The sequence below is a fragment of the Gopherus evgoodei genome, chromosome 4 (assembly GCF_007399415.2).
Source record: "Gopherus evgoodei ecotype Sinaloan lineage chromosome 4, rGopEvg1_v1.p, whole genome shotgun sequence".
Classification (NCBI taxonomy): domain Eukaryota; kingdom Metazoa; phylum Chordata; order Testudines; family Testudinidae; genus Gopherus; species Gopherus evgoodei.
In genome coordinates, this window is record NC_044325.1 from 21798913 (window position 1) to 21820347 (window position 21435).

The 21435-nt window shown below is 39.2% G+C and overlaps 2 protein-coding genes across 2 annotated transcripts in view; one reads left to right on the forward strand and one right to left on the reverse strand.

The window, feature by feature from the left end:
- The window catches only part of TDRD9 (tudor domain containing 9), a 148558-nt gene that overhangs the window by 125056 nt on the left and 2067 nt on the right, over positions 1-21435 (reverse strand). Inside the window, 1 exon segment of the mRNA XM_030558641.1 lies at positions 1846-1952. Within this exon segment, the coding sequence (XP_030414501.1) occupies positions 1846-1952 (107 nt within the window).
- Positions 17279-18642, forward strand: RD3L (retinal degeneration 3 like). The gene is made up of 2 exons (XM_030558637.1): positions 17279-17577; positions 18345-18642. The coding sequence occupies exons 1-2, from the start codon at positions 17279-17281 to the stop codon at positions 18640-18642; spliced, it is 597 nt and encodes a 198-aa protein (XP_030414497.1).

Consider the following 21435-nt stretch of genomic DNA (forward strand, 5'->3'; position numbering starts at 1 on the left):
TTGAGGTTAAGTAGCATGGTAACTGTTTGAAGCTGAGCTGTCTTGACATACTAGTCAGTTTCACATTCCTTCTACCAGAGCTGCTGGAAGAGTGGTGCAGTCAAATTTCCCTCTACTAAGGGCATTTTGAAGGGGGAGACACACATACACAGAAATAAACTGAAGTGGATGACAGCAGTGCAGGAAAAAGAGGCTGAGAGAAATGACAATCAATTGGATTGGTAACTGGAACAATATAGAATAAAGAGTTAATTTCTATATTAGACACATTGTGTTTGTTTTGATTGATTAAATGAGCCCAGCGAGTCAAAGGTGTTAATGAGACCCAGTCACTATACAACTCTAAACAGTCCTGGTTTAAGGTTTTGAACACAGAGACCTCAACATGCTTAGAGCCATTGCAAGCAAACCATTAAATTTTTTAAAAACTTTTATTAGATACAGAGAAAGGAAAAACAGTGTTTGAAATGTAAGATTAAGACTTTCATTTTAACAATATTCCTTATTCATTTTCACTTTAGCTATAGAGTTTTTAAAAGGAAAAAAAATCCTTGTTGGACAGTTTTTCCAGTAGTATTAAAGAGGGTAATAGCTGTCCTTTTGGAGGCAGAGTGGGAGAAGAAAAGTCAGTTGAGAGAATTGGACTTTAATAGCTCCAGACTATGTTTCCTAGAAAACAAACACACACAAAAGGGACGAGCAAAGAACAGCTAATGTCTCTGGTGCTGGCTCCTATTTGCAACCTCACTGCTCAAGAAACAAGCCCAGCAAACAGTCTCATTAGCCACTCCAAAACATCACAAATTTTTACCAGTATCAGGGCTATTTAGGGGATTGCTTTAGCTGCTTCTTCAGTCATGAACTTTCATCAGTGTTGCAAAGGATATAGTCCTGTCTGACTAAGCCAACTCTTCAAATTAAAGAGATGGCAAAAAGATACAAAAGAAGAAATATGGTGGGTGAATGAAGCAAAGCAGGGAGTAGACAAAGTCTCACATTCCAGGCAGTGTTCAGGGTTTACCCAAAGCCAGGGGAGGTGGTAAAATCATCTCTGTGGCCTGTACATCCCTCAGGCTCAGGATAGCGAAGGCCCAATGGTCTGATGGTGAATCCCAAGGTCCCAGGCCACAGTGGAAGTGGCAGCCATGATGGTGAAAGCTCACTCTTTACAGTCCACCTGTCTCCCAGCCAGATTACTTGAGACTCTCCCTGAAAAAGACTACTATTTTAAAGGACCCCAAAAGAGAGTGATGGGGATAATAGTCCATTCTCTCATTTTATCCACCAATTAGGCTTAATTTACAACCCATCAATTTTAGGCTATTAGTTTCCAATTCCACACTCCTTTTGTTTACCAGGCATGACATCTCAACACAGTGCCTGAGTTATATCAGTAGGCCTTTCTGTTTGGACTAATTCAGTCCATCTTCTATTTGTAGCTTTTTCCATCAACATTTATTGTTACAGGTGATTAGAATATTTTATATTTAGTCTACTTTCCCATAGTTGGGCTTACAACTGGGAAAGGCTTACTAGGTCCCAATTATTACCACAAACCACCTCTTTAAGTAAACAAGGATAAACCTTCTCACACAAATATATGCATATATTGCAATTCTAAATCAAGTATATATAACCTTATTAAAGTGCACTGCATCTGTGCACTTGCATCTGCACACAACCCACTTATACATGTAAGTCAACTGTTCACTTGTTAATACCAGGCCATCCTTAAACAAAATACAACAAGTGCAGACATAATACTCCACAAACAGACCCCACAGTTTAATCTTTTTGGGTTTTTTATATTAGGATCAAAGTGGGGAAAGAGCATTCATTGTTCACCTGGTCCACGGATAAAGTGAACGGTGTCAAATTTGTCCAATTCTAGCACCTCCAGTTGTCTGTACTTTTCAATATATTCAGCTCCAGCATTCTCTCTGTTATGTATCCTGAAGAAGAAATGAAAACAGTTAATGTATGCTTTCCAACCTCAAGGAAAAAGGTAAACAAATCCCTGGAGATAATAGGATTTCTCAGTAACTTCAGGGCCTCCACATCACGCCATATCAGGATCTACCCTACAGAATGCACCACCCAAGCCTCAATGCTGTCCCTAGCACTCAGATGCTACCCTGGTTATGGCATCACATTTTCTGAGCATCTTTATGCTCTGAATTCCAAACCCCGGAGTGACCAATAATGGTGGGGGGGAAATGCCCATTTAGTACCTAATTTTTCCAACAAAATAGAAATTAAGATTTCTTTTGGACAAAAAGCCTGGATAATTCTGCCAAGAAAAGACTGAACAGAACACTATAATTTTTTTTAATATCCATCTTGCACGATTCTCTGGAGGTAGAATAGCAATATGAGAAAATATGATAATATTTGCTGCTTTAAAAAAATTTGTTATCCGTGAGATAAAAAAGGGTGGGGGGTTTAGTTTTGTTTTTGCAGGGAGGGGGGAGAACAACACTATTAACTAGCATTAGATCAATGGCCTCACTTGAAATCCTCAAAGTTATATTAGTTATGTCTAAAATCAGGAATATACCCTCTACATCCTGCCAATTCATAAAGTGTTCTGTTCTACGTAACACATAGCAAACAATATGTACAAGCTGCCTTATGGATCTCCTCGGAAACAAGAGCAACAGATGTACAATAAAGAATTTAAAAGTTTGAATAATTAAAAGTAAATTTGGCTTATTGTTAGAGTGATATATCAAAATCTACACAGCGAAAAAAGTTTTAGTGATAATTCCTTTCTAATAATTGCTGTTTGCTTGCTTGGACTACAAAATAACTCGTTCGTCACCAGTTTCAGTCATTCTGCTCCCTTCCCAGTCTACCATTTCAGTCTCTCCTCTACCCCAGAACACCATCACAAACTCATAAATCAAAACTATGTTATGGCAATTAGATATTACCACTAGCGCTCTGCACCCACAGCTACTTCTGTTTAGTCCATTGCTAATCTCAGTCCACTGTTAGTTCAAACCATATTCCAATGACGTTCTTACAGAAACACCTTGTTGTAGGAACATCTAGTCTACATATTTCCTTGACCCAAACAATCAAGCAGGACAGCTCCCCTCTCACACTGGGCAGCTACAGGGCACCAGGGCAGGGGTGAGGAGCTGCAGGGGTGCCGGCTGGGAGCTCCAGCCCTGGGGCAAAAAATGTCACGGAGGTCAAGGGAAGTCATGGATTCCATGACTTCCACTGACCTTCGTGACATAATCACAGCCTTAGTTATACACAACTGAAAACAATGCCTTACATACAAAGTGTTAAGCAACCTTAATTATAGGTAGTACTAATGCCCCCACATATAATACAAATGCTCTATGATCTGTCATGGCTGTCTGTGGTTGGAACATAACATGTCGGTATATACCTATGAAGCCCTAAATAGCCTGTGTCCTGCCGATTTTTAGAAACACTTTAGATCAGTGGATAAGCCTGAGCTGGAGCTTCCTTGGCTTCAAAGGGTATGTCTACACTGCAATTAGACACCAGCAGCTGGTCCGTGCCAGTTGGCTTGGGCTGTTTAACTGCATGGTAGATGTTCAGATTCAGGCTGAAACCCAGGCTCTAGGACCCTCTGAAGTGGAAAGGTCCCAGAGCTCTGGCTGCACATGGATCCTAAACACCTACACCACAATTAAACAGCCCCTTAGTCTGGGCCCCATGAGCCTGAGACAGGCACCCGCTGCAGAGATCTAACGGCAGGTAGACATAACCAAAGGGAAGTTGGGCTGGCAAGATGTGCTCCACAAAGACACCTGGATGTTGTTTAAGGGGAAATATTTATAGAAGGTGGTATACTTTTCCTCATTTACCTTTTGCTATATGATTTAACGACTGTCATTTTTGCTAGGCTGGTACTGATTTTTTTTTTCCACATCCACTGTTTTTAAGTAACTTATTGGCACCTGTTTGGAACAGACACCTTTGTGATAGTATTACAAATCCAAAACAATATTAAAAAAAAATTATGTCAAATGAACAAAATACAACTGTCATTTCAGGAGAATTACTGGAAGGGAAACACAGTTTAACACCAGAAATTGTTGGCACATTCAGCTGTAAATGCTCTCAGTGCACTGAGGGCGCCTTGCTTTAAATAAATTCACCAAGAGAAAGGTCTTCCTTTACTTGAAGCTATAAAATGACCCTCAAATAGGTCAACCAGGCAAACATAAAAGGAAAACACTCAGTAAATTTTAAATTGGAACAGTCTTTGAAATATAAAACAAAATAGACTTTTTCGAACAGTTTTCACAATGGAAAAAATTACAAAGCTCAGCCAATATTACATTAACATCCCAGGCCCAAATAAAGAAAACATATCTTGGTTAATGAAACATGCTAAAATATTTATATACACTTAACAGAGTATTTTAGGCACTAGTGTTTTAAAAACTGTTAAATACAAAAGATATATACATAATGATGTTCCCTGAAAAATAAGTGATTCCCCCAGCAAATGCTTGACCTATGAAGAGAAAGTTAAGCGTGTAATGGCAAGCAAAAATTGTTAAGGATCTGTCCTTTTAAGGAGGAGAATGCTTACTGGCAAAGTAGTAAGAGACTGTGAAATTTTCCACTTAATACAACTCTGTTTGGGGAGAAGGTAAAAAAAACAATCTGCAATCGTTCCAGTTTTGGATCTGTCAGTAAATTTCACTTTAAGAAGGATGTGAATGCACCCTAAATTGTGTAGCATGCATAAGTTTAATCAAAATAGTCAATGAACGATCGCAAACGAAGTGTTCTTGGGTGAGGTTTACAAAAACATTTAATTGTCATATTTCTGATACATTTATTATTTCCATATTTCATTCACCATAACACCACTGTTAGTATGGGACTAAGAGTTATATATATAAAAACTAATGTGACTCACTTTTTAGATCATATAAGAAATTGTCTGAACTAAGTTGCTGCTCTCCAGTACAAGAATGCTCTCTCACTTCTCTCCCAGCAGCATAGCTCCCTCTTTTCTCCCCTTCACGCAAACCTCAGGAAAAAGGATAGCTGCAACAGAATTGTAGTGGAGGAAGCAATACTACTTCTTTAAAATTTTAGTATAATACACACAGTAGACTGTTTCATGGTCTCTTTTCTGAAGCTAAAATAATGTGACACTTTACATAACTGAACATTTGCTATAACAGCAAATAACCTTCAACTAGGGTTTGCTGAAGGTCACAATAAAAGTGACTTTCCTTTTACTGACAGTTGATATTCAATACTTGGAGTTTGTAGTCTTAACTACAAAGATACGCTAACTTAAAAGAAAATGTATTGCTAGTCAAAAGTCCCAATACTCAGACAAGACATGCAGAATGATTTTAGAAATTCAGCTTCAGGGCTTTATATTTACATTCTAAATAAAAAAACCTGAAAGTGGTAGCACAACAACAGGAAGTCCCTAGTGGAAATATTACTGTTCTGAATTAGGAAAGCGTAGCCATCAAACATTGGAGTTACACAATACAGAAGCTGAGCTAAGGTAAGGATTTTTAAGAGTCAATGAGTTTTATGCTCTTAACTCCCTCAGGCTCTGTAATAATGGATTTTTCAAAATTTAAGAGGCACACTGTTTTCTCAAAATAAATGAATTATTTAAAAATTTAAATTGACTGCACAGTTGTTTCTCATGCTAGTTACTCAATTTTCCTCCTCTTAGGAAGTTACAAGTCAAAAAAAGTCCACTGCACAACTACAAATTTCAGCTGAAGACTAAGCACCAAAAAACAAACCCCACCATAATACTCATTTTGAAGAACAGAAAAGAAAACTTTTGGTTCCACACAAAACTATTTAGTTTCAGTGTCTGAAAAATACCAGCTTTTTACTATAACAATAGTTCTTTGTGTCTTTCTATATCCTGCAAACTCTACAGCAAAAGAAAGAGTAGCAACCACTAACACCAGGGAGAAAGCCACACACTCACCAAAACAGCAGACAACACCTCGCTTCCAAGAGAGGGTTTGGGGGAAGGATGACTTTCGTGATCAGAGGACACTTGGGATACCCTGCTGAGCTCTGTGGAACTGGCTTCCCCTTTGTGATCTCTGAGCTCCATCTTCTCTCCTGTGGTCTTTTGGTTCCACAGCACAATTTGGAAGGGTAACAGTACTCACCCATGAACCACTCACTCAGGATACTTAAATGAGCTGTCATAGCAGGTTGTATAACCCTTCATACCATAATTGTCCCGCTCCTTTCTTACAAGCTCTAATATGTGAAATCATTGAAATGTTTATATTATTGTAACTCACCAAACAAATTAATCCATCATAGAGATGCATAAGGCACTTTCCCCCTCTCAAGCTATTGTTTTGGGCTCTCTGCAGATATCTATATAGTGGGCTACACACTGTTCATCTTTACAAGGTCTTCTTCACAACCATAAAGGCTTGAAATGTTCATAAAACAAAAAATGATCCTAGGGAACAAAGCAGCAGGCTTCTACGTTAGCGTAACTCAGCCTAGATCAAGCCCTGGAAAGGAATGCTTTGAAGGCCAGGCAGACTGTGCTAAATGCCAAAACAGCCACATGAAGGTTAGTGTCTAGAGGCCTTGAATTATAATACTGAAGCATCCATTACCAACACTACAGACTGAGATGGATTGAAGAGGTACCATTTCAAGCACATCCTGACTTCACCCATCACAAGGAGAGCAAAATCACAGAAGGCAGTGACCTGTCAGTTTACACTATCCAGGAGAAGGAGGAAACATGCTCAGCCAGCCTTGCAATGGTTTCAACTGTGGTCTAGCCAAGAGACCACAAGTCTAAAAATTCAAAGGAAAAAAACAACACACTAGCAATTTTACAAAGCTCATACCAGAGTTCAAGGATCATCTGAAGTGCAGTCCAGGTCTTCCTTGAATTAATTCCCGTTTCAACTAGAACACAATTTTTTGAAAAACGAAGCTTCATTTAAAAATTGCCATTGATGGAGAATCCACCACAGTCCTTGGTAAACTATCCAACAGTTAATTTACCTTCACTAAAAAAAAATTGAGCCTTATTTCCAGCCTCAATTTGTTTAATGTCAGCTTCCCTCCATTGGATCTTGTTATACCTTTGTCTGCTAGACTTGAAAAGCTCACTATTAAATAACTTTTCTCCATGTAGGTACTTAAAGACTATGATCAGGCTGTAACCTTCTCTCCGATAAGTTAAGCAAATTGAGTTCAAGACTCTCACTACAAGACATTTTCCAATTCTACTTCTCTCAACCCTCCCCAATTTATCAACAGCCTTCTTAAATTGTTGACACCAGACCTGGACACAGTAGCTAAATACAGAGGTAATACAACCTCCCTATTCCTACTTGATAGTCCCCTGCTTATACATCCAAGAATCGTATTAGCCCTTTGAACAGTTTGGCCGCCTGCTTTGTCCGCTGCTTGCAGGATTCTCTGGAAGAGCAGCCCACCCTCATAGGGGCATGGAACCAGAGTGGGTTGGCAGCCCTTCTATCAGCTCCCCTCCACCATTCCCCAGCATCTCCTGCCCACCGGCAGCCCTGCGGGGCAGCGCCTCCCCCCTCCCTCCCTGCATCCCCTGCTTCCCACAATCAGCTGTTTTGCGGTGTTCTGAAGGCTGTTGGAGAGGAGCGAGGATGCAGTGTGCTCGGGGGAGGAGGTGGAGCAGGGACAAGGAGAGGTGGGATGAGGGTGGGGCCCTGGGGGAAGGGGTGGAGTGGTGGCGGGTCTCGGGCACAGCAGGGGGTTGAGCACCCCCCAACAAAGTCAGCGCCTGTGCTTGTACCTAAGTCGCAATAGGAGAAGCTGCTGCTGCTCAAGGCACTTCCTAGCCTAATGTGGCACCTTCAGCCTCCTTGCCCGCTTCATTGTCTGCAGCGAGCTGTGCCTTCATGGAGTAAGGCAGGGGCACCTCCCAACTATGTTTGTAAACACACTCCACGTGCACTCTGCCCCCCAGAAATTCATCATCGCTTTATGGCCCAGCCGCCACCCTCCTCGGGAATAGGATGCTACGCTGAGCACTTGCAGAGACTCCGCCAGAGGCCACCAGATGCCTGCAAAGCAGCTATGGGGGGTGCACAGCAGCTGCCCTGCTTTGCTGTCTTGTGCCTGCCAACACAACGTTCGAATCATTCCCCTCTCTTCAAGAACACAGGGTGGCAGCAAGTTAATAGAGTTCCAGCACCTGCTTCACTCTAGCAAGGGGGAGAAGCGGTGTACGGATGCACAGAACCTGGCTCTGCTCCTATGAAAGTGTGAAATCCACGGGAGCTTTGCCATTCACTTTAATGCCAGCTGCATCTCTCTGCCCCTGCAGGCACACAGCAGGGAGGAGCGCAGCCCTGCAGCAAACATTTTCCTCCTCTTAACAAGTCACAGCTGCATTGGCTGCAGTGCTGCCCTGGTGCTGAGTGCATGGTTACTATGGGAGGTACAGCAGGGCCAGTTTTTCCAGCATACTCTGGAAAACAGGCCTTTAGTCCTCGAGCAGAGCGCCTGTGAAACTAAGAACCTGCAAGTGAATCTAACTCCATAACTAGTCCTAGTCTAAACCCACAGGGCTTCCAGTAGGGGAGCAGATTACCATGGAGAATGACGGGTGTTCCAAGTTCTTTCCCTTTCAATAGTTGACTGATGCTGCATGACCCCAATCACTTCAAGCTGAAGGGAGTGAAGAGTAGTATGTGCATGCGCCATCTGGAGGAGGGAGTGGTGCGCTCCAGCAGGCCAGGATAGCGTGGGTTCAACATCACCTTCAGTTTCTGCAGGGAATTGTTTGCAGCCACTGCTGTGAGTCTATTGTCTCTCCTCCCTCCTGCCTTGTAGAGTGTGAGGCTACATTAATAATGTGTTAACCCTTGAAGGCTCAGCCGAGTGCTAGTTCATCATTTAGCAGCAAGGCATTCCCTGGGAAATATCCCACCTGATATCAACGTGGTTACTGTAGGAAAAGCTTTGAGCAGGTCCCCAGAAATCCTCTGATCAGTGACTGCAGGGAGATTTGGTGAAAGGGGAGCTGCTGCTAACATGCATGAGAAAGAAACAGAAGCGGCTCAAGGAGCTGACATAGGACATTGTTCCAGTGGCCCTGTGCAAGTCTGTTTTAAATGTAATAATGGAGGGCTCATTGTGATTATACTGTACAGTATAACCCAGCATCATGAGTCAAAAAACACGCAGCAAGCGATAGTGGAGTGCCTAGCAGTAGCAGTACCACTAGCAATAAGAAAACCAGGAAAACTATTAGCTTGGGTACTAAATTAGACATTTTAAGGCAATTTGATCCAGGAAAGCATTCAGTAGACATTGACATCACTCTAAGTCTTACTCCGACCACTGAGAGAACAATTCAGAATAATCCCAACAAGATCAGGGCTAGTGCTCGGTGTGTAACACCACTTCGTGCTACTAAAATAAGTTGATCAAGAAGTACTTTGATGGAACACATGGAGCTTCTTCTCTCAGTGTGGACAGAGGACCAAAACCAGCAGAACATACCTATAAGTTTGCTAGTGATATAAGCTAAAAGCAAAAAGTGTGAATGACAATTTGAAGAGAGACCAAGGTGAAGGATCAGGTACAGGGACGTTCACAGCAAGTCGGGGATGGTTTGATCAGTTCAAGAGGCGCTTCGACCTGCATAACAGCAAGAGGTCTGGCAAGGTGGCTAGTGCCGATACTGCAGCAGCTAAAAAATTCCCTATTTCAAGAAAATAATTGAGGAAGGCGACTATTCCCCTAAGCAAGTCTCCAATGTCAATGAAACAGGCCTCTACCAGAAGAGGATGCCTGAATGGACTTACATTACCCGAGAGGAGAAACAGCACCCAGATTTAAAGCAGTTAAAGACCATCTAACCTTGCTTCTAAGTGGTAATGCTGCCGGAGACATCAAGATGAAACTGCTGACAGTGTACCAATCCGAAACACCACGCGCGCTCAAGGAATTTTCAAAGGAACACCTTCTGGTCATTTGGAGAGCCAGTAAGAAGGCATGGACAACTGGAGCTATTTTTTCAGAATGGCTGAGAATACTGTGCCAAGGAAAATCTTGATTTCAAGATTTTATTACTTATTGATAATGCACCGGCTCATCCAATCAACCTGGAAGACCTGTGCAAAAACGTCAAAGTTGTCTTTCTGCCACCCAACACCATATCACTCATCCAACCCATGGACCAAGGAGCCATCGCTGCATTTAAGACTTCTTACTTACGTCATACTTTCAACTAGCTCATCGGAGGCACCAACTGGGAAGGCAAGCCTACGATTCAGTAATTTTGGCATGACTACAACATCCTCAAATGCATCAACATCGGTGAGTCTTGGGCTCAAGTTACTCAGGCATGCATGAACAGTGGGGGTGGGGATGTTGCGGCCTGAATGTGTCAATGACTTAAAAGGATTTAAAAATGTTGTCCCCTCTATGAAGATAGATATCCTTGGGGAAAGCAGGTTTTGATGAGGTGGAAGAATCTGACATTACACAACTTCTGCAATCACATGGAGAAGAGCTAACCAATGAAGATCTGATGCAACTAGAGGTGATGAGAGCAATGGAAGAAGAGGGCCAAGAAGTAAAAGAAGAAAAACCCACCAAAAATTTGACTATCAAATGTCTTTCTGAAGCTTTCCAAATGACTGACTTGCAATGGCTTGCAAATCCTTAGTGATAACCATCCTGACAGGGAACACAGCTCCAAAGCGATTAGGAGAGTTGGTCATGTAATGAATTGCTATAAAGAAATTTACAAAGGAAAAAAATTAAAAAGAAAGCAAAACACTCTCTAGATGTGTTTTTTCAAGTTGGAAAAGTTCAGCAAGAACAGCAAAAGGAGCAGCCAGATGATCCACCCTCTTCCTCCACAGCCTCAACCAAGCTTCACAATCATTGCTGAATACAGTATTGTTTGTTTAAAATTGTTTAAAACTTATATCTGTATTAAATTGTTTAAGTTTAAAACTTATACAGTATATGTATATAATGTCTTTTGTCTAGCGAAAAAATTTTCCCTGGAACCTAACCCTCACACACATTTATATTAATTCTTATCGAAAAACTGGATTAATTTAATAGGCTTGGTAGAAAACTGCAAAGAGGAACCAGACACAGACTTCAGCAGTTAGGGGCAGAACTAGCCAAAGCAAGGATCCTTGGTTCTTTCAGCATTCAGAGAACTTTCTATGGTTTTGACTGGACCATTTGTGCCCTGTCCTCCTCACCCTGCGGGAGAGTGGGAACACTACAGCAGCCCACCATAGTAGTATTTAATTTCAGAAAGGGGAATTACACAAAAATGAGGAAGTTAAACAGAAATTAGAAGGCATAGTACCAAAAGTGAAATCCCTACAAGCTGCATGGAAACTTTTTAAAAACACTGTAATAGAGGCTCAGTTTAAATGTTAGAATATAAGAATGGCCATACTGGGTCAGTCCAAAAGGCCATCTAGTCCAGTATCCTGTTTTTCAACAGTGGCCAAAGCTAGATGCTTTAGAAGGAACGACCAGAACAAGTAATCATCAAGTGATTCATCCCCCATCACCCATTCCCAGCTTCTGGCAAACAGAGCCTAGGGAAACCAGCCCCACCTAACCTGACTAAAAGCCACTGATGGGCCTATCCTCCATGAATTTATCTAGTTCTTTTTTGAAACCTGTAGGTTCTTTTTTGAACCATGTATATGCCAAATTAAAAAACAGTGAAGACCAAAACAGTTCCACCGTGGCTAAACAATAAAGTAACAGAAGCAGTTAGAGACAAAAAGGCATCCTTTAAAAAACTGGAAGTTAAATCCAACTAAGAAAAATAGAAAGGAGCATAAACTCTGGCAAGTGAAGTGCAAAAATATAATTAGGAAGGCTAAAAAAGAATTTGAAAAACAGCTGGCTAAAGATGCAAAAAGTAACAGCAAAAAAAAAAAAAAAAAAAGTTAAGTACACCAGAAGCCGGAAGTCTGCTAAGCAATCAGTGGGGCCACTGGACAACTGAAATGTTAACAGAGCACTGAAGGATGATAAGGCCATAGCAGAGAAACTATATTAATTCTTTGTATTGGTGTTCACAACTGAGGATGTGAGGGAGATTCCCAAACCTGAGCCATTCTTTTTAGGTGACAAATCTGAGCAACTGTCCCAGACTGAGGTGTCATTAAGAAAAGGTTTTGGAACAAAATGATCAATTAAACAGCAATAAGTCACCATGACCAGATGGATTCACCCAAGAGTTCTGAAGGAACTCAAATGTGAAATTGCAGAACTACTAACTGTAGTATGTAACGGATAATTTAAATGAGCTTCTGTACCAGATGACTGGAGGATAGCTAATGTGATGCCAATTTTTAAAAAAGGCTCCAGAGCCAATCCTGGCAATTACAGACCCATAAGCCTAACTTCAGTCCCAGACAAACTGGCTGAAACTATAGTAAAGAACAGAATTAACAGACACATAAATGAACATGATTTGCTGGAGGAAGAGGCAACATGGTTTTTGTAAAGGGAAATCATGCCTCACCAATGTACTAGAATTCTTTGATGGGGTCAACAAGGATGTCAATAAGAGTGATCCAGTGGATATACTGTACTTGGACTTTTAGAAAGTCTTTCACACAGTCCCTAACCAAAGGCTCTTAAAGCAAAGTAAGCAGTCATGGGGTAAGACAAAGTCCTCTTATGGATCAGTAAGTAGTTAAGGTAAGGGGACAAAGGGTAGAAATAAATAGCCCGTTTTCAGAATGGAAAGAGGTGAATAGTGGTGTCCCCCAGGGGTCTGTACTGGGACCAATTCTGTTCAACATATTCATAAGGAAGGCTCTTATCAAAACTGCTTGAAGAGATTCAAGAAAGTAGTTCACTCTGGCATGCGCACTTCTTGCTGAGAGAAAGAAAGAGAGAGACAGCGCACATGAATGAACACACAGCTGCCCTGCTAAACAAGTCAAGAGGAAGTCTAGGAAATGGAGAATGGAAAGGCAGCTAGTGAGTCCAAAAGGTGACTAGCTGCCTTCTGGCCTTATCTGCATAACAGGAGGAGCTACCACTGAAGTTCAGAAAGGGCTATTATTACTTAAAATAGAGCGGCAGCAATGGTTGAGTACATAGCCAACTCGACATGTATAACAGTGGGGCACTCCAAGCAGAATACTAGAAATAGCATTCCATACATTTACCGTGATCTAGAAAAGGAGGTGAATGGTGTGGTAACGATTTGATAAAATTTAAATTAGTAAATTTGTAGGAAGGATTGTGATCAATTCCTGAAGAACCTAAGGAAAATAGATAATAGGGCAACACAATGGGCAGATTAAGTTAGAGAAAAGTGCAAGGTAAGACTACAAATTGAGATTTATCTATATACTGATTAGTTTATTTCTCACAGGAAAGAGCTAAAAATATTGCGGAAAACTAATTGAAGACATCTGCTCGATCTGCAGCAGCAAAATAAATAGAAAAAATATACAGAATTGTATCAACTGATGGTATGGTTTCACCTAAGTACTACATATAGTTTTGGTCATTATATCTTAAAAATGAGCGAGAGATTCAGAGGAGGACAATGAAAATGGTAAAAACGTACTGATTTGGGGGTGGGTGGAGAGAAGGAGGTTAAACTTGAAATTAGACGAAGGTTTCTAACCGTTAGAGGAGTGAAGTTCTGGAACAGCCTTCCAAGGGGAGTAGTGGGGGCAAAAGACATATCTGGCTTTAAGACTAAGCTTGATAAGTTTATGGAAGGGATGGTATGATGGGATAGCTTAATTTTGGCAACTGATCTTTGATTATCAGCAGATAAGTATGCCCAGTGCTCTGTGATGGGATGAGATCTGAGTTACTTGCAGAGAATTCTTTCTTGGGTGCTGGCTGGTGAGTCTTGCCCACATGCTCAGGATTTAGCTGATCGCCATATTTGGGGTCGGGAAGGAATTTTCCTCCAGGGCAGATTGGCAGAGGCCCTGGAGGTTTTTCGCCTTCCTCTGTAGCGTGGGGCATGGGTCACTTGCTGGTGGATTCTCTGCAGCTTGAGGTCTTCAAAGCACAATTTGAAGACTTCAATAACTCGGACATAGGTTAGGGGTTTGTTATAGAAGTGGATGGGTAGGGTTCTGTGGCCAGCTTTGTGCAGGAGGTCAGACTAGATGATCATATTGGTCCCTTCTGACCCTAAAGTCTATGAGTCTAAAGGACTAAGGGTAAAATTTTCAGAAGCACTTAAGTCCCATTTTCAGAAGTGATTTTAGGTTCCTAAGTCTTAAAGTCAATGAGATCTATGCTCTTAAGTGCCTAAATCACTTTTGAGAGTGTGATTTAAGTGCTTTTGAAAGTTTTTCCCTAGATCTACTAGGTGAGGAAGGAAAAACAAGAGTGAGGAGAGAAAGTACAGATTGCTAACATTATGATCTCGAAAAAGCCAGTTAGATGCATCTATTTCCAGTAAGATAAGAACCAGAGAGCACTCACAATTAAAAGGCCACATATTTAATGTTAAGAAGGAAATACTTTGTGCCATGCGTAATTTAACTATGGAACTACGTAAAGGGTATCATTGAGGCAAACAGCTCAGAAATTTTTCATAAGAATTTAAGTAAGTAATAATAGCAGCTGTAATTTACTAATTCAGATAAAATTCCTTAATACTTAGGGTATAAGCCAGTTTACCAGCTGAGGCCAAACAGAAATGTCCATCTAATGGTACTGTGGTAAGTGGGAGGTATTATGCCTCCCAAGGAAGCATTCAGGATTGGCCACTGGATATCAGACTAGATTAACTATTGCTCTGCTTTGAATCATCCTTAATTCCTCACTGAATCGGGATCTGAAGTTTATATGAAGGCATACAGTATGGATGCTGAGTTTAACTGTTTTATGCCAGTGGAATGTTAAACATTTTCAATGTATATCGCCACAAAATACATTAAGGTACCAACCAAAGCACTGTAGATACAATATCTTTAAAGACTGCTCGCTGTGGTTTTAAAGTCATGTATCTTCCAGTGTTCACCTTCTTGCTTTTTAAAGTTTATATCGTCCATGTACCCTACAACAGTTTGCTTTCTAATACAATACAATTTGATATACTTTTTGGGGAAAAAAGTGGTGACACACTAACTGTACTGGAAGAGAGGTGGCAGGAAACATTTTAATTTCAACTGAAAATTTGTGACGACAGTTCTGTCATTATAAGCCCAGCTCTTTTCCTTTTTCATAGTACCACATACAATGCAATGTGAAAACCTTCCAGTTGAAGATGATTAATACTGACATCTGAATTTTTCCAATGTATAAGTACTATCAGCTTTAATAACAGCCATACACATCATCCTTTATGTTGCATGACATTTAGAACAGATTTACACAACCCCTGTTCTTACAACAGTTCAACAAAACAGTGGAGAGGTAAAAGCAGGAGAGAACAATACTTAAAGCAGAAGACAGAGTCATTAAAACAAACAATACAGAGAGCAGAACAGAAGGCATTTCATATATCATGCCTGCTGTTTAGATTAATAGGAACAGACCTGATAACTGGAACGGAAAACGGCTGCTTCAGCGACCTTTAGCATGAACAATATCATCCCTGAAAATGAATCCTGAAGTGGATATTTTCCAATATAATCAACAAGAAAAAAGAACAAGAGATACACGTTCAGTTAAGGAGGAAAAAAAGTATGGTAAGACTTAAAATCCTGTTTTTACTTCAGTCTGAGTTTAATTTACGCCATTGTTCTAACCCTTTATCCATTATAATTAGATTAATATATTTTCCATGGGGTACTGTAGTGTTGCAACGTTACTTCTTTTACTACATTTGAAATGATAATTAAAAATGCTAACAGTTAAACACTACAACTAAAAACAGTTTTAATACCATGAGATGAAATTCATCAGAAAACAGAGTATTACAATAGCCTAAAAATCTCTGAACAACTACCTCGTAAGTCGCTCTTTACTGTCACTGCTCAGTTAAGATGAGCTTTCACAAGATCTAACCAGAAAATTATTGTTATACATTTAGAACTGTAAACAGAAACAGTCTGATATATATTTTCCTCACACTAACAGAAGAAGAAAAAATCTTTAGCATCTAAGTGACCTGAAGTTTAGACAGACAATAGAAGGAACAGTTATTTTTAGAGCTCTAAAGGCATAAAAATTATGACCTACAGCTATGCACAGTCAAGCATCACATCATGCGACAGTCTTAACTTTAGCTAGGAGCGCATCTGTAGTTGCTTCAGATATCATTGTTCATCTGATGATCAACAATACCTTTGGATGTATTTAGCAACAAGCATCTGAAATCGCTGCCATCTTTTTTTAAATTGCTGCCATAGGCAGAACTCAATTCAAAGGTAGGAGACCTTAATGGAGTCGGTGAAAAGTACTTGGTTGCCAATGCTAGGTCAACAGCATTTCTCTCTACTTTACAAGTTGAATTAATCTTAAAAACAGAAGGAATCAAAATCTCATGCTCAGTCCAGATAGTTATTCTTCCAAGCACAGTTTAAGTGAGTAAATGGAGAAACTCTTTTTCTTTCAATAGTGGCTACAGCTCGGAAACAGAATATGCTAGAATAAGAAGAGATCTCAATTCAAGCAAACTCAACCGCAACAACTTGTTCACAAACAAGTGCATCAAAGGTACAGTATGTTATTTTACCCAAGTTAGTGTAGTTTTGTAATAGATGTGACAAGTTACACCTACATAATAAAAATATATAATTTAATCTATTTCTAGTATAGTTTTCCAGATGCTAATGTGTAAATAAGAAAATAAAACACCGGTATTGAATTTTAAAGAGTGAAAAATGCAGAATCACACTACCTAGCTCTTAAAATTGATCAACAACTGCTTAAGAATTGCTTTAACTGCAAGTTCACCATTTTGAACTTCATATATTAAAAGCATTTCAGGATGACAATTTATCAAATGATATTTTCTACTTAGGATGACAATTCAGTTTCAAAGTCTAGTAAATTTTCGTATGATTTAATGGCGCAGATAAAACAATTGAAGAGATAAACTGCTACAAGTCTCTTTCAATCTTTGTAAAAATTGTAACGTGTCAGATTTAATTTGAGTTTGGAGGCTTTGATCAGTAACTTCTTAAAGTGTGTTGCAAAATATTTTAATAATGAGCATATGCCAATCTATTATCAATGTACCACATAAAGCATTCTGAATTTCCCATTAATCTTTTTCATGGAAAACAAACCTACAGTTTACAATACCAAGAGCTATAATGTTCAATCTTCTCATAGCTAAAAAATGCCGCTTTTTGGTTGGATGAAATGGTCAAAAAATGAGTCCTACAAATCTGCACAATATCCTGGCTCAGAAGTAGTGACCAAGACCTTGCTGAGGGAATTGAAATGGCACCTGAAAGAGCGTGAAAGATTAGTACAAGAGATTGAAAATGAACAAAAAGTCCAGAAAAATGGTGTGGATTACAACTGGTTGAAGAACTACCAAAATCCGCAAGCCACAATCCCAGCTACTGAACAAAGGCAGCTTGAAGTCCTTTGTTCACAAATTCAACCTTGCCAAACTGGAACTGTTCTTAGCAGGTAACAATTTTTCTTTCTTATTATCAAACTAGAAAGTGACAATTACAAAGTTGTTAAAATTTGGTTGTGTTTTTTCTCCAAAGTAATTATGATTAGGAATTTAAATGAAGACTTATTTGTACAGCTTCCTATAGCTTTTCTAGAAATAAAACTCTTTAATTTTATAACACAGTACACTGACTAAAGGTCTTCTATAATGCCTTTTTATTGCATTATCTTCGAAGTACCAGAGAGGTATACAATGCCTAGACATCTGACACCCATCATTTACCTGATGATCACAGAATTGAGTTAGAGTAACACATACAAGCCTCCAATCTCTTCACATTTTAAAGGGATTGCAATTAAGCATGTCTCAACATTTAGTTAAAACACATTAATAATTAACTTTTTCTATGCGATACTGTATATATAAATTCCCCAGATGATGTATTTTTATATATTTTCCAGGACTGTGTAGGAAGAACAGAACCTATGCTCCCTTTAAAGCCCAGAAAATACTGAAGGGCAAAGTCAGTTTGAATCAATTTACCAAGATGGCTTAATAAAAAAAAAAAAAAACCTAGTATCCACTGATCTTAACAGTTGTACTGTATCCAAATACAATGTAGGAGCTTATTTATTTTTCTCTTCTTTTTTTTGGAAGAAAAGAAAGAAGTGAGGCCAGAAAGTAGTTCTTTTCCCTAAAAAAGAGAAGAGAAGGAAACGTGTGCTGGAATAGTTTTCAGCACTGACAAATTAGATTTCAATTCCTTTTTTGTTTCTAGATTTCGTGAAGTTTTGGCAGAAAATGATGTCTTACCTTGGGAAATAGTCTACATATTCAAGCAAGTTTTAAAAGATTTTCTAACTACTATTGAGAAGGAAAACCAACAAGACCAGCTGGTAGATGTATGGAATACAAATTGCTCTGAACACTTCACAGTGCCTGGTGACAGCTCTAACAAATCAGACAAAGATGAAATTCCCACAGTTTCAAGTTACGTTGACAAAAATACACAGAGCATGTTTCCCACTTTTACTCACCGAATCTGGAATCTTCCATATTACTATCCATCAAGTTAAACTTTTTCTTCAGTTATCTGAATTCCCTTTTATCATCCCAATTCAGAGATGTAAAAACGTATAGGAATAAGAAATATGACATGCTCCCCTTTGTTGCGACCTCAGAATTTTAAATCCCTATAGTCTCTATACATTTTACAAACTTTAATTAAAATAATTACCCTTTTTACCATTACTATTCCAAGGATATTGTGTTTAAGGGAACCTTTTAATATAAAGAGATAAAAAATATATAACTAGATCTTTCCAAAAAGTGTTGAAACTATCCTGTTTGTACTGTACCTATAGCATCTACTGTAACAACCAACAGCCATTTTCCATATTTCAAAATCCGATCACTGTGCAAAATGTTAGCAGGGACTTCTGTTCAGTAATCTACATAGTTTTTTGAGATTCTTCTAAGTAAATAATATATCACGTGTGAGGTATGCTTTAAAACAGTAAACTATTTATTCAGTATAACCGAGGAGAAGTTCTGATGATGAAAACTATTTCACAAGTCCAACAAGAACTTGTAAAGGGAAAATAATCAAATGTTGTAACATTGTCTGTACTGTTTATGGTTAGTTTTTTGAACATTTTGCAATACTGCAAAGCTGCTCAAATGAAGAGAAAATCTGGATATTTAACTAGCTTTAGTGGCTGGTTCTCTCTCCTTGAAGAGATTTAGAGATACCTTTTTATTTCAAAATAAAAGTGGTTTTACTTCATCTCCTTGCTTTTCTTGGAAAAAGTTAATTATCAGGGCTGTAGAATAACTTTCAGTGATTTGGTATCTTACAGAATCAGCTTTCTGTAGTGGTGATTGAGTATGAAAACCTGTTTCAGAGGATATACATTACTTAGGCATTTGAAATTTAAAATAAAAATAATAAAATTAAAAAACCACACACACATAAAAGTTGCTGCCCCAAGCCATCAATATGGGGTCATAATAAAGTTGTATTAGACCAGGGCTTGGCAACCTTTCAGAAGTGGTGTGCCAAGTCTTCATTTATTCACTCTAATTTAAGGTTTCGCATGCCAGTAATACATTTTATAGTTTTTAGAAGGTCTCTTTCTAAGTCTAGAATATATAACTAAACTAATGTTGTATGTCAAGTAAATAAGGTTTTTTAAATGTTTAAGAAGCTTAATTTAAAATTAAATTAAAATGCAGAGCCCCTCAGACCCAGGCAGTGAGAGTGTCACTGAAAATCAGCTCACATGCCGCCTTTGGCATGCATGCCATAGGTTGCCTACCCCTGTATTAGACTCAAGTGACATGTAGTAACTGTGGCCGCAACTGGCACAATTAGAGCAGAAAAATCAATGAACGTGATGCAAAAACACACTTTTGCTGCAATTGTGAAAGGGTTAGATTTAACTCTCACCATCACAGAAGAAAGATTTCTGCACACTTTTGTTACACAAAAAGCTTCTTTCTCCAGATGTTCTTTCCTTTTGTTAGTCTGTCACACCATAAAAAAAGAAAAATTGGCCCCAATTCTAAGTGTCTTTTCACAAAGGCTCTATGGAGAAACACTTCCTCTGCTTATTCTCCTACTACAGTATACCAGTAAGACACTTCAATAGAGTTCCACAACACGTAGAGAAAGGACAACTGAAGCTTTGAGAGATATTTATCTATAGATTTCCAGATTAAAAAATAAAGGTTACAATGAAATTAAGGTTGAGTAGACAAAACAAGAACACATTCGAATTTTTAAAACACTAAACTTTGAAAAGCTTGGAAATACAAAGAACATTCCAAGTATGAAAAACTACCTGGAAAATAGACTCATGAGATAAAGGTCACTATCTTCTACCTTACCTTCATTTAGTGTTGGCAAGGCAGTCTCAAAAAAATAAAAAAATCTGAAAGTTTAGTTAAGCAAGAATTTGTTTTCCTAAGAGCTTATACTTTTATAACTGTCTATAACTCTAGACATGGATTAGTTTTCCACGCCCATAGGAATAGGCCCTCCCCTTACCTTCTGAGCTTTAGATTAGGCTTGAATAAAGGCTGGGAGTGGATGGGTCATTATACAAAGTGAAAACTGTTTCCCATGCTAATTTTCCCCTACTGTTACTCACACCTTCTTGTCAACTGTTGGAAATGGGCGAGCCTGATTATCACTACAAAAGTTTTTTTCTCCTGCTTATAATAGCTCACCTAATAGCTCACCTTAATTAATTACTCTCATTACAGCTGGTATGGCAACAGCCATTTTTTCATGTTCTCTGTGTATATATATCTTCCTACTGTATTTTCCACTGCACGCATCCAATGAAGTGGGTTTTAGCCCACGAAAGCTTATGCTCAAATAAATTTGTTAGTCTCTAAGGTGCCACAAGTACTCCTGTTCTTTTTAGAATATTTAATAACTCATTGGAGAAGCTATGAAAAACACTGAGAAACGAGAGTGAACCCTCACAAGCATCCTAAAGCTCAGCGTGTATATCTATGCTACAACTAGCGGCAAGTCAGAGATGCAGACTCATGCTGCAGCACTAAAACAGCTGCACTTGGGACTGAGCTGCACGGTTTACACAGCTGTTTTTAGCACCATTGCACAAGCCCAGGTCTGTCGACCCAGGATGTGTAGACATACCCGGGGAGTGGGTGCCCAACGAGCTTACATCTCATAGCGGCAGCGGCCCTACAAAAAGCCTCTTGAAACTAATGAGCATATAAAGTAGGTCGAAAGAAACGGAGTGAACACCCTCTTGATCAATTACTCTAGCCTCACCATCATGCAACACTCAGGTCTGCAGAAGTAGAGTTCCTTTCCTACATGTCTCAGGAAGTCC